General features: G+C 42.0%; 1 protein-coding gene across 7 annotated transcripts in view; it reads right to left on the bottom strand.

The window, feature by feature from the left end:
- SLC4A10 (solute carrier family 4 member 10) overlaps positions 1 to 13,648 on the bottom strand; it is a 951,410-nt gene that overhangs the window by 534,700 nt on the left and 403,062 nt on the right. For all 7 annotated transcript variants that reach the window (XM_085645437.1, XM_085645436.1, XM_085645442.1 and 4 more), the window contains exon 4: positions 9,708 to 9,846. In XM_085645437.1, coding sequence (XP_085501563.1) covers positions 9,708 to 9,846 — 139 coding nt within the window. The remainder of the gene's footprint in view (positions 1 to 9,707; positions 9,847 to 13,648) is intronic.

Below are 13,648 nucleotides of genomic sequence, written 5' to 3'. Positions count from 1 at the left end.
CTGCTAAAGCTGTTTTCCTGTGCCAAAGCACAAGCTGCCGTGTAAAGGAGCACTTTGGGGGTCACATCATAATTGGGCAGTCGGACCTCCTCCTGCTCGTCAGCCGGTCTTCTGACCACCGTGATAGCAGGCAGCGGTCTGACTGCCAGCTATCCTAATCAGGGCCTTAAAGTCTGCCTTTACCATAAACTCAAACATGAGTTTCCTAGGTAGGAAACATGGGTTTCCTACCTGCTCTCATTCAAAAGTTATCTCTTAATTAATGTAATAAGGTAACCCAATGTTATCCTTTGGGAGAGGTAGGCCTTGCAATGATAAAAAGCACATTTGAGAGTTTTTAACTATCAGGACATGTAAAACCTAAAAGCACATGTCCAAATTTTTTAATATAATGTACTATGCCCTATCAGCTTTTAGGGCTTAACCTAGGGGTGACTTATATGTATTCAAAAAGAAGGTTTAGACCTGACAATAATTTAGTTTTGCCGGGACAAACATTGCAGTTTAAGACAAAACAGACAGGTTGTGAAGGCAGGCCTGGGTCATATTTTAAAAGGCTACATAAGTGGGTGGCATAATCAGTGCCGCAAGTCTACCAGCAGAATTTATTTACAGCTCCTGGGTCCCTGAAGTACCACTTTACTAGGGATTTACAAGTAAATTAAACATGCCAATTGGGTGTAAGCCACTTTCAACAAGTTTAAAGGAGAGAGTACAAGTAATTTAGCACTCGTAAAGTGCACAGTCATGCGGCCAACAAAAACAAATTCAGCAAACCGGAGGAGCGAAGGCAAATATTTGAGGGAATACCAGCCAAAGGCTGACAGGTCTAACAGAGAGGATTCATTTCCAGAAAAAGTCACGGGAGATTTGTCCTGTAAGGATCCTCATTCTAATAAGTAACCCCTTCGAGATGGTTTGGAAGCTCTGGACAGAAGGATGGGGATCCTAACATCTTGAAAAACCCCAGGGTAGGGCACTCTGAGATTGTTTCAGCAAGTAGGAATTGCTGAAAAGGATGACAGGCAGAACTGTGAAAATTATTTTGGGATTTGACTGGAGGTTGTTAGTCATCACTAGTCAAAAGATTAGTACAAAAGTATAAAATTGGCTGTCCTCCACCATTTCCTCTTAACATAAGCAAACTTAGTATTGAAACTAAAGACATATGTTCTTTCTGGGCATGATAAAGGAAGAATTAAGGCCTGTACTCCTCTCTACTTGTAATGAGAGAGAGGATGTGATCTCAAACAGCCAACTGGTTAGCCTTCTGTTAACCTTAGGGACAGAAATTACCAAAGAAGGGCTTCTGTGTGTGAGGAGCCAGTTGACAAGTTGTGACTAGACTACAACCCTACAGGAGCTCCTGTTGGAGTGAGACCTCAATCATAGGGTCCTCCTCTGGAAGTCTGGAACCTGCAGCAGTGATTAGGGGGACGGTTTCCACCACCAGCATAAAAATGGCACTTAGGAAGTATTTTAGCGCTTGGGGCAGATAAACGGCATATGCCCTTTCTGCCAGCCTTCTGGTTCCCCCTTTCAGGAGCCACTAGGGTTCCTCTAGTGGAGGTTCAACCAGCTGTGTGCACAGAAACCCTTATTCTGGCAATCACTCTATCACTGGATTGCGAGATAACAGTAACTGTTGCCTTGCCCGATTTAGGTCACTATTTTTTCCTCCCTGGCTACACAAGACAAGGTATGGCAGACCCAGGAAGGGAAAACAATCAATGGTTTTGAAGATCAGCAAGAGAACTTCATGTTCATCTTTCTCCTGAAACAAGATCCCGATATGGAAGTTTTTTTCCCCATAATACAGAAACAATTTTTCAGAAGTATTACTGAGTTTGCCATTTTTTATAGGTTTTCAGAAAGAATGCTGAGTGTGTCATTCTTCTCTGCCTTCATGGGCATACACTGCACTGACAGGCACACTGAAAAAAATGTCATGCAGATGACCGGTAACTCAAAATGTGGTGGACAGTCCCCTGCCAAGAATTCAGAGGCCTGAACCTCCATTGTCCTGGCAGGCTGGTGGGACATCTCTGGTGATATTGAATGATGCTTTTGGTGATTTCTCATGGGACTATGATAAGATGCTCAGGCTACCAAAAAAAGGTGCAACCTTGGTCGGTAAGATTTCCAGGATTGTTCCACTTGAGGTTTTTTGCTGTGAAGAAATATATTTCACCTGGATCTTGTACTGAAGGTATATGACCTTGTGGAGCCCTGCCTAGCTGCAATATTCAGCATTGTCCTGCTGGAGGAATTTGAGCTCCTGGTCTCCAACGTGATTTGTCCCTATCAAGAAGAGATGAAACACAGGGAGTGACAGCAGACAGCCCACCTACGTCTGACACGTAGGCCAAAGTGTCGCTCGTCCCTCCATTTATAGAGGAGTGGACATTAAAGAGTTCCCTGCCTGGGACTGCAATGCAAGCAATTGTTGTTTGAGAAACAATGAATAATTGCATTGCATTGCTACACGTGCAAATGGACTACTCATGTTGTAACCCATCAAGACAGGTATCTTATTCACCCAAAATATTTTAGGGAGTATAAATAAAAACTACCAAGTAAAAGAACCAGTACAAAAGAAAATCAAGAAATAAATATACATTAATAAAATCTATTTATTGCAAAAACAATTAGAAAATGAATACAAAATTTAATCCACTCTATTTACAGCTAGGAAACACAGGCCTTGAGTCTGAATGAAACTTATGAGTATGTATATTTAACTCCAACGTATTATTATCTCGTCCATACACAATCTCACACATTCTTAGGCACTGATGGCGATCATTAATAGTCATCAAGATAAAATGTCAAGCCTCCTCATTCTGCTCTGTATACTTTACTTTCCAGACAAAAGGTCACTTGTCTTTCCATTCCAAAGTGAATGTTTTATTTATTTCTATTTAAAACTCTGCAATGGTGCCTTGTAAAATGCCTTGAAATAAGACTCATTTTCTGATGCCAGATGTAAATGTTGTAGAAAGGATGAGCCTCAACTGTTTATGTCTTATCCATAAAAGCCACTACACCATGTAAGCAATGCAGAGATTGGTTCATTCAATCAAAATGCACAAAATGCTGGCACTAATTACCATTTTTGCTTATATTCTAGGATTATTGCATTTGGGAAGAAACAGACATAGGCAGATGGTTTGCTAAAGAGCTCTTGCTGGATGGCCTTAGCCGGATGGGCACTAACAGACTTATGACCCACCTGCTTTCGTGATCTACTCTCTCTGAATTGCCCCTCTCCTCATTATGCAGCTTGTCTTTGGTCCATAATGTTGAAGCAGTAGATTGACAGTAGTTAACACCTTCTGCCTTGTGTGCTCATAGGGCAATAACATGTAATTACTGTCTGATGTTCTGTGGTCAGAAAAAACAAAGTGGTTCATCCTAGGTTTTAAGGATATTCACATACCTGCTCACTTAAATCCTCAAATTTCAGGCAAGCAGCCTGGCTGTAACCAAGTCCAAAACTGTTAAAATATTTAATATGTGACCATTATATGTCAAGCGCCCCACCCTCAATTGACTCAAATCCTGTTTTCTAGGCACCATGAAGCACACAATAACACATTCAATTTGAGAGCTTTCCCTTTGTTTTTACTTTATCCATATAATGCTGTTCTCTCTCTTGAATTGCTCAGTGATATGCTATAAAAGATATGTAGCGCCTCAAAGTTCAATTGGATACCAGGATGATTTACTAAAAAACAAATGATTAGCTATTTTTACCATAACATGATACTAGTATAAACTGTAGTATCCTCACTCTGTCAGACTAGCTACAGGATTGAAATTAAAGGACAATAGGCAGAGATATGCCTTCATAACATACTTATACAAAACAGTCAGTGTTATCTGGTCAGAGCCAGTTCTGGAGTCCCACCCCACAGTGGGTTACTGGACATCAAGTGAGGACTGATGTCCCAGGGCCAACCTATTTTGAACACTGATAACTGAGCACAAAGTACTCACATGTAGTGCTTGACTCTCAAGGAAGCGAGGTGACCAGCCCTGGACATACTCAACATAATCAACAAAATACTGTTCAGTAAAGGAATGAAGTCAGTGCTTTGTCACATAGCGAGGCAAAGTACCTTATTGCACCAAAGTCTCAATATAGCACAACAATTGTATCAGGGACACTGAGCCTACTTATGTGTCTTCATAGGTAAGCTTAGTAGCTTGCATAGGTGCAGGCTCCCAGCATGAAGAATGAAGAGCTTCCTGTTTTTGGGGCCGGTAGGACAGTCTTTAGTACATGTGTTCTGACTTAGTGGCTTTCTTAGCATTAAGGATAAGGTTTGTCCTTGAGAGCTGCAGCAGGACTTCAATCATGAGGTCTCCATCTTCCCGTTCAAGTCATCCTACGGGTGCCAGGTGCTTTACCAAGGAGGCTGCGCAGAGGAGTGGTCAGTTAGGATTGAGAGCTGATGCACTTATCCTACCACCAAATTTCCCACTCTATTTCACCCAGTGCACATAGCCTAGTCACAGGGAAAGAGTTAGCTTCAGCAGATTATCGCCATCTCCATATAACAGTCCCATAGAGTCAGGGGAGCTGCAGTCCATACAAGAAGGAGCTTCTGCCAATCCAGACACAATGCAAGAAGCTGGAAGTTGCTGTAAATTAAGCTTTGTCTTTATAGAGCAGGTCACAGGAAAAGGGCTATAAAAAAGCACATAGTGAAGAGAGACCTCTACTTTGAGGTAAATACTTTACAACTATCCATGTTAGATAGTAGCCAAAGAAGGGATGTGGCTCAGCAACTTCTTCAGTATGACACTTAATTTGATGGGATTGCTCTAGTTGCTCCAGATTTCCTGCCTTGACTGATTTTGCATTTACAATTTTGTACTGAGCTTGTGATAGTTCCTCCCTTCTCATCCTTCTTCCAATAGGAGATTTCCCTTGGTTTTTGTTCCTTTCTTATTTGAACCTCTTTCATGCTTTTTCCTATTTTGACTCATTCACTTTGAATTTATGGCAGCATTTTTGTCTTCTGAAGAGTTATTTATTACCATTTCTTTGAAGTTGCAGCCAAGGATTCAGGTTTATAGCGTTAGGGCATGTTGGTTCAGATGATTCACTCAAAAAGTCTGGTGGACTGGAATGAAGGAAATTAGTTAGAGCATAGTCTCACACTGTCCCATGAGTAATAATTGACTTGCCTTATTTCAGGTCCCTTTATATCACTTCAAACCTTTTCCGTAGAGTTAACCCTTGGAGATCCCCTAGCTGTCCAGTTTAATTTGGAGAAGTTTCTTTGGATCCACTCCTGAGGGTACATATGCCTCATGCTACTAGAACTGAACATGGTCACGAATGACAATCAGGCTGAGGCTCAAGTAAAAATTCCCAGCCCCTCACAGATCTTCGATCAAGTCCATGGGAGTTCAAGTGAGTATCCATCGCAGTAGCCTGTGCTCTATGGTCCCAATACAGGTTGACAGGGTGAACAGACCAGTTCAAGCACAGTCAGGTCACAGCAGCAACTGCAGACACCACAGCTCCTTCAATCCTTTAGGCTTCATGTGCTTCTTGAGCACAGTTCAGTTCAGTTCTCAGCCACAACCGTCAGATGTGGTTGCGGATTTCTCTGTGTAGCACCACTTGAGGAGGAGACACAGTGAGCCTCTCTCCAATCGTTTTAATCAGGCTAGAGTTGTCTTCTGCTATTTCATGCCAGCCACCACTCTGATTGCTCCCAGGCCAGGAAGGAGACCAAGAATGTGGCAAGACTCAATGAGAGTCAACGGGGACACAACCTGCAGCTGCAGAGGGCTCACCACAGCTCTATGCAGCAGATGGCACACTCTTGGTGTGAGCTGGCAATTTCTTTAGTGGGTCAGTCTGCTCCATTCAGCAGCTGATTTGTCAGACAACTACTGCAAGCTTCATCTTCTGTACAGACGCCTCCTGCTAAGATAACTCCAGCAACCAGTATGGAACACAAATATGTTTGCAATTCTTACCCCACCTATGTTTACCTTTACAATATATTCAAGATACATTAATGTGCAGTTAAAAATAGTAAATCTCTATGTACCATATTTACCAATGGATATCGATATTTTTGCTACTATATTAATTTAGCACAATATTCTGACACACAACTCCATTACCCCTCTCTCAACGGGCCAGGCCAGGCACCTTTACCATCACGGACCCACACCGTCTTCTTTAAGTAATTGCTGACTTTTTCAGTTGATCTATCCTCAACTCAGAGGCTACCTGTCAAGTACATAAGCACTGGATCTCAAAGGTTTCTGTAGCTGGATCTCAAAGGTTTTCTGGTAGAGAGGTCCTGGAGCATTTACTATCACTTTCAGTTCATGTCTGACTCTCGTTTCTTAGGCATGGTTTTTCTTTTTCCACAAGTGCTGTTCTAGAACCAGTTGAAGGAAATTTCTTGACTATTTAAATCCCTCTGCTTCCAAGAAAAACACTTTTCTACAGATGATGGCAGGCAGCACAAGGTGACAATGGGGTTTTCCACTTTATCAAACTCATAACTCAAGGAAAAAGTGAGAGACCCCCTCACCTCTGATACTATCAGCCTTTTGTAAGCAGCACCTCTGAGTAGGCAAAGGAGCCAGGCCCTGAGAAAAGCTAACCCCACACTTCTGAGGGGATCACTGTCTCCAGACTCCCACACTCTCCATCTAATCTAATGATATAGCTTCAGGATGGAACAAAAGGCATGACACAGAAATGGGGTATTTTAGACATATGCCATTTCTCTAGCCACTTACAGTTATGAGTTTTTGCTACACAAATACCTCAACAATACTAGCTATACACAGTTCTAGTCTGGAATGCTACCTCTAACCTCCATTTTGTAATGCATGCTTACCATGGCAGTGCCAGATGAATTCCACTGATTAACAGTCCAACAGTGGACATATTGCTCCTACACAAACATACATATACCTATGGCACATGCATACAATACCCTGGCATACAGGAATTAACAGGGGATCCGACCATGTAAGGCTTACGTTGAACTTCAGAGAGAGATGAGACTGGTTGGAAACTCACCTAGTGCTGATAACAGGGAAAAAGACTGCTCTGCAAGAACCATTAAAACACATGCTGTCACAATTGCCATGCACATGAGAGCCAAGGGAACAGTAGTCCCTCTTAATAAGGGGACACAGATCGTGTCCCTCACCAGATCACAGAGTCCAGAACTCTCTGTGTGTACAGATGTTTAGCATGCATGTTGAGGCTAGAAAATCAAAAACATAGTAGAAATTTAAATTAGGGTACTCCAGGACAATGGTGTATGCTCATAAAACCACCTTGACAATCCCCTCCCAACAGCTGTACACTTCCTATATTTGGATGTATAGCACTCTATTTTTTGACAGCTGAAACTATGTACACATAACTAATTTTGTCATCATTTACAAAAACTAGAGAGTTGTTAAATGTCAGTTGAATCTCTCATGGATATTTTATTCTTTGTTAGCTGGGACCTTTCATCAATAAGGGGAATCTTGCATATCATGCTTGTAGGCTTGTAGATCAAAGACTATTGGCAATAGTAAATGACTGTTCAACCCCCAGGGAATAACACATTTGATTTGAGATGAAATTACCAGCTCAATTATGCAGAGATAAATGATGTTGGTAGTTTCTTCACCTCCACAGACCTTTGTCAACCGCTTCATTGTCATAGAGCATCTGTGAAAATGATTACGCCGAGTAACCATATGGTAAAAAAACATGAGTCTAATTTTGAATAGTGAATAACACCAGTGTGTGAATTTATACCAAGATAAATGTTCCTTTCTCTGTTTTTACAGACCCTCCTCATTACAGTTGCATAACAGGTCTGGTTTTACTTGGTTTTATTTACCTAAATCCTTACTGAGCTTCCTTCTTTACAGTGAAAGCTATGTTTAATAAGGACTAGGGATCCTATGCACTAAATTTCCTGTTCTGAAGTTGGACACTGCTTTACCATAATTCCAATATAAAACTGAGAGAAACTGAGAGACTTTGATTTTTAATGATTAACTTCTTGATGTATGTCCTCAATGTAGTAAACTCTTCACTCCTCCCTTTGCACAGCAACCTTTAATCCTAATTTTGGTTCTTATCATCCATGCACATTGATATTCAGTGGCACTAGCTTTCCAAAGGGACACACATAGCTCATCACACATTCTTGCAATAATTTAAGCCTACCTGCTGGCTTGTCAGTTAGATTAATAAACTTTAGTCAGTTATCAAGGTAAAGACAAATTTTGCAAAACAATACGTAATATTGAAACTGAATTTGAGATGAGGACTGAAAAACATGATTCATAGGAATAAACCTTTCTTAATGTTACTAAATATACTAACCTTCTGCTTCACTTATTATCCTGTGCTAACAGGATCCACTTTTCACTTTGCTATGCCACACCTACATAAGGGTTAGCCCTACGGAATACACGTAATTAATTGAGGAGCTGGAGAATCTTCTCAAAACTAAGATGAGGAGAATAACATGTGGGTTTGTAAGAATAAACCTGTACCCTGTGATCACTGTGAAAGAGGGTTCTTCAGGGGATCATATTAACAGCTTCATCTCAATCTATAGCTAAATCCCACCTGTCATCCACTGCTTCGTACACAACATTCAGCCAGTCCCAGCTCCAACATTTCGAGATGATGTCACAGACTCTCTGTAGTTCTGGCAGGCACTAGAGTGTTCTCCAAGTATAAGCACAGATAACATTCACACAGATAATCTCCAGTCAAAAGTCAATCATCAAAGCACAACAATCAGTAATAACATACCCAGAATTAGGGCTCAGTTCCCCTGACACCTGATTCTACTTCAGATAAGCAGTTCCCAAATTCAGAAATCCTGACTGGAAAATTGATGTGAGCTAAACACATGAAACATTGCATAAGAGAGTGCAGGCTTAACTAAAATGTTATCTACTCGCATGAAGTCTTTCCAACAATCATCAGACATTTTTTCACTTTTTTGTAACAAACAAGATCACAGCTCCTAGACATGTAGATATATATAGTGCGTAGTACACAGGAGGGTAGCTTTTCCTAAAGAGATGACAAAATACAGGTAGGAAAATACAAAAAGATATTTGGGGGGGGGAGAGGGGAGGCTTACTTATTAGGAAGTTATGTCCTCACACACCTGTGAGGGTGTCATGCTTCATCATTGGGCATTTTTGCTCCTAATGGGGTTGGCACTGCAATACCCCACAGGCCCTGCAAAAGGGTTCTTTGGCAGAGATCTTTTAAAGTGAAAACGCTGTGATGGTGGGTGCAAGTGTGTGGAGTGGATGAAACCATAGAGGTACCCTAAGGGTGACATTTATTCATGGGTCCCCCTGGTAAGGTTAAAAGCAAAAGCCTAACTGTTACTTCCCACAAACGAGGAAACAATTTAGCCACAAGTGCAAGTGGTGTGGGTCGGGTCCACATACTTGTTCTTGAGAGCTAGGGTGCTGGACTACTTTAGGCTCTCCTTCCTCATCTTCAGTAATTTGTGATATATATAGAGTGCACCATATAACTGTATATTAATCAACTAAATATAAATCCAGCAAGCCCTGGTCCTACTGGGATTATGGACTTAAAAATCACAGAATCATTGATTGATAAATCACTATTTGTTGAAAGATGCATTAATAATCAACTTTCTAAAGGCCATTCTCACCTGGCTGTTTCTCTCCACTCAGCATCCTCTCCTTCACGTAAACAAATTTCATCAAGCTCTGTAAATAGGTCATGAGGGATGTGTTCTTCATCATCATCTTCTGTCCCCAGAATAAATTGAACACGCTGGGATGGTGTGTCTGTTGGAAGGCAAGCAAGTTGGTCAATTTTATTTGTACACCAGCATGTACATTGCAAAAACATTTCAACATGATCGTCCTGATTCTCAAACTAGTTATACTGCTTTAGCCACAGGTTTACCGTTTCATTTGGGAGAATTCCATGAATCTACAAGCCTATCCAAGAGGATTGCTTGAAACTTCTGGCAGTTTCTGCTGGAAAAGGTTTAAGAACATTTAGTTTCACTTGCACAATTGTACAATCTGCACTGTGCAAGAGAAAATGCTATGGCATAAGTGCAAATGAACTTTTCAATTTTTTTTCCTCTATGAGATGAGCAAACATCATCTCTTTTTGAAATTGGGTTACTGGTTGACTGGGGTGTGAACCCTGGTCAAGCAGCAATCAGAATCCTAGTCAGGGTAAGGTACAGACAAACCCTAAATTAACATGTGCTCTCCCTCTGGTATCTTGTCACAAAGCAAACAGGCTTAACTGAGAGGCAATGTATGAAGTATTTGTGCACACTTGAAAGAGTAAATCAATGAAAAAAACACACAAAAAGAATACTACGACAGGTTAAAAAATAAAACTTAGTTTGATAAATAAAACAAAACTAATATGGAAAAACTCCAATGATTAGAACTGAAGTTATTGAATTTTAAAGTTTATAGTGAGAAATAGAGCCAAAAACCACAACCCACTAGTGGGGATATCTGTTTACACTGGACTGGGACAAAGTCACAAGTTGAGGCCGACAACGAGGGAGTGCAGGCCAGCTACAGGGATCTAGTTAGGCTCACTTAACAGAGTACATTAAATCCTTGTTGTGGTGCATTGCATGGATCCGAGTCAAAGATATGTTGCGCAGCCGAGGTCATGCATCGGTTCCAAGATGCAGGGAGGCTGCAATGCGAGGTTCTGTTGCATTGACGTCGAGGATCCCGTCAGCTGGACTTGCAATGTGAAATCCGGAGGCCTTGCGCAGCTGAGGAGATGCATCAATTCTGATGAGCTGTGATGTGGAGTCTTGGGATCATCATCGAGGCTGCTGTCGATGAGAGATGTGAGGATCAGTGTGGGAAAAAGCATCATGCACAGGCGGTTCCAAAGGAGATGCATCAGTTCCATGATGTGGATGCAACAGCGAAGCGAGTCCTTTACAACAATTCCAACACATGTAGCAGTGACGATGCATCAGTTCTGTTAGGGGATGTGCTGTTCAGCTCAGGAGATGAGCAGGTTTCTGCTCGTGGATGCATCGCTCAGCAGAGAAGATACTTCCCTTTCACTGGCGAGCACCTTAGGCCCAATTCCAAGGGTCCAGGCCTAGGCTGGCACCACTTTGACTGGTACTCTCACAGATGGCATAGTGTGCAAGGGTTGGAAGCATGTTATGTCCCTGTCGCTTCAGATCAGGAGGTCAGCCAACTAGCCATTGGAGTCACTCTCGGTTCTGGGGTCAAGAGATATAGGTCCAGTTCTTCTCATCCAGGCAAGAGGGCAACAGGCATCAGATCAGCAAAGCGGGAGTCCAGCAGAGTGCAGTCCACAGAGTGGCAGTCCTCCAGAAGCACAGCTAGCAGAGTATTCAGAGATCCAGAAGTGTACTGAAGTGGTGGTGTCTATGGTTCTTATTTTATACACAGTTTCTGCCTTTAAATTGAGGGAGAAACTTCTAGAGGCAGGCCTTTGAAGTGCACAGATACCCTGCCCTACCAGTCCTGACTCCAGACTAACTCCAATGGGCATGCAGCCCTTTGTTTGGGGACAAAATACATCCATTAAGGTGCAAGTGGGACTGAGTCCAGATCCTCCTTCACATTCTGTCAGTGATGGCCCATTAAGTCCCCCCTAAGCTCCCATTGTGTGTGTCTGTGTAGAAGGAATACAGAAAGCCCAACTGCCAACTACTCGTAGTCATGTGACCAGAGATAGGTTGCAGGCACCAAAAGGCTAAGGCAAGATAATGCCAACTTTCTAAAAGTAACATTTTCAGAATTGTAATTTTGAATTTGACTTCACCATGAACTAGGAATTTAGATTAGGTTTTAGGAGACAGCAATCTTGAAATGACGCTTATAAAATGTAATATGGTAATCCCAATGTTATCCCATTGGAGATATAGGCCTTGCTCTAGTGAAAATGGATTTAGGAGTTTTTCACTACCAGATCATGTAAAGCTTAAAAGTGCATGTTCTGTTTTTTAAAACATTGCAACCTGCCTTCTGAGCTATCCAGGGCCTACTTTAGGGGTGACGTATATGCATTAAAAAAGAAGGTTGGGCCTGGCAAAAGGTTTATTTTGCCAGGTCGAAATGGCAGTTTAAAATGCACACACAGGTTCGGCATTGGCAGGCCCGAGCAACGTTTAAATGGTTACTTAAGTGGGTGATACAATCAGTGCTGTAGGACCACTAGTCACATTTAATTTACAGTCCTTGGGCACATGTAGTGCACTTTACTAGGGACTTATAAGTCAGTTAAATAATCCAAATGATTATGAACCAATATACCCATATTTAGAGGTGGGAGCACATGCACTCTAACACTGGTTCACAGTGGTAAAGTGCTCAGAGTCCTAATGCCAACAAAAACGAAGTCAGAAAAATAGAGGAGGAAGGGAAAAGCTTGAAGGGAAGACCACCCTAGGGCTGACAGGTCTAACAGTCCCCATCTACAAATGGAGGTTCCTCTTCCTATTCATAGCCTCCAAAACAATGTACTAGCCTTGACAGGAGTCAGTGAGGAATATTTCCAGGATCAGAACGGATTGAGGACAAATTTATGAATTTCCACAAACGTGTGTGTTTCTTTTCAAAACCCTGCCTTCAAATGCATAATACCCACACTTGGTAATGTAGTGTTGTGTGAGTTTGTAAAGAAGGAACCCTTGTGGCTCCTGTTGGACTCCATAGAAATGTGATGTAAGCATTAGAGCTTAGTGAAGTGAATGCAGGTTTAGAATGCTGAGTTTTTGGTTACATGCAGAAGAAAAAAGGTGTTTTATACTAAGTTCCATGTGTGCCATAGTCATTAGCGAGTACCTGGACTGGGGAGGACGCTAAAACTGCCAACGAGATAGGGGATAAGTAACCTGAAGATCAACAGTGTTCTCCCAGAGTGTTTGCCGTGGTCCAGCAAACTGCTTGTGCATGCCACGCGTGCCTCCATCCAAGTGAGGAATTGACATGTGCGGAGTCATCAATTGTGTGTCTTTTGCTTTCTTTCCCTAAGTGCGCCAGGTAGGCCCAGACATGGGTCCCGGGCTCACTGTGCCACTGGAATCAAACTATCCTGGCTGATGAGGAGTGAAACCCTGAAACCAGTCCTAGGATGCTTGTTTCCGGCCCAGGGAGGACCTGGCTTGGCAGTTCGGGCTGGACTGTTCCCATGAAGCTCAGGGTTAAGACTGATTTGCATATGGCCAGGTCTAAAATGGGGTGGCATGGCGTGAGCAAAAGATTGATGGATTTAACCCAGGTCTCTTGACTGGGGGTGAATGTTTTCATGTGTTCTGCATTCCGTCCATCAATTGTGTGTATTTGAATGTTGCTGCTTGTAAGCGTCTCTTTGTATTGTCCGACACACTCTGCCAAAGATGTGTAGACTTTTCAGTGAAACTTTTGTTATCCTCAATTGCTTTACACAAGCACAGCCCCAGTTTGTGTAAAGCAATTGAGGATAACAAAAGTTTCACTGAAAAGTCTACACATCATTGGCAGAGTGTGTCGGACAATACAAAGAGATGCTTACAAGCAGCGAAATTCAAATACAAAAAAAACAGTCATCTGCTTACCAGAACTGAGCAAAGAGAGTCAT

This window comes from Triturus cristatus, chromosome 3_1 (genome assembly GCF_964204655.1).
Source record: "Triturus cristatus chromosome 3_1, aTriCri1.1, whole genome shotgun sequence".
Lineage (NCBI taxonomy): Eukaryota > Metazoa > Chordata > Amphibia > Caudata > Salamandridae > Triturus > Triturus cristatus.
This window is presented reverse-complemented; position numbering and strand designations above follow the sequence as displayed.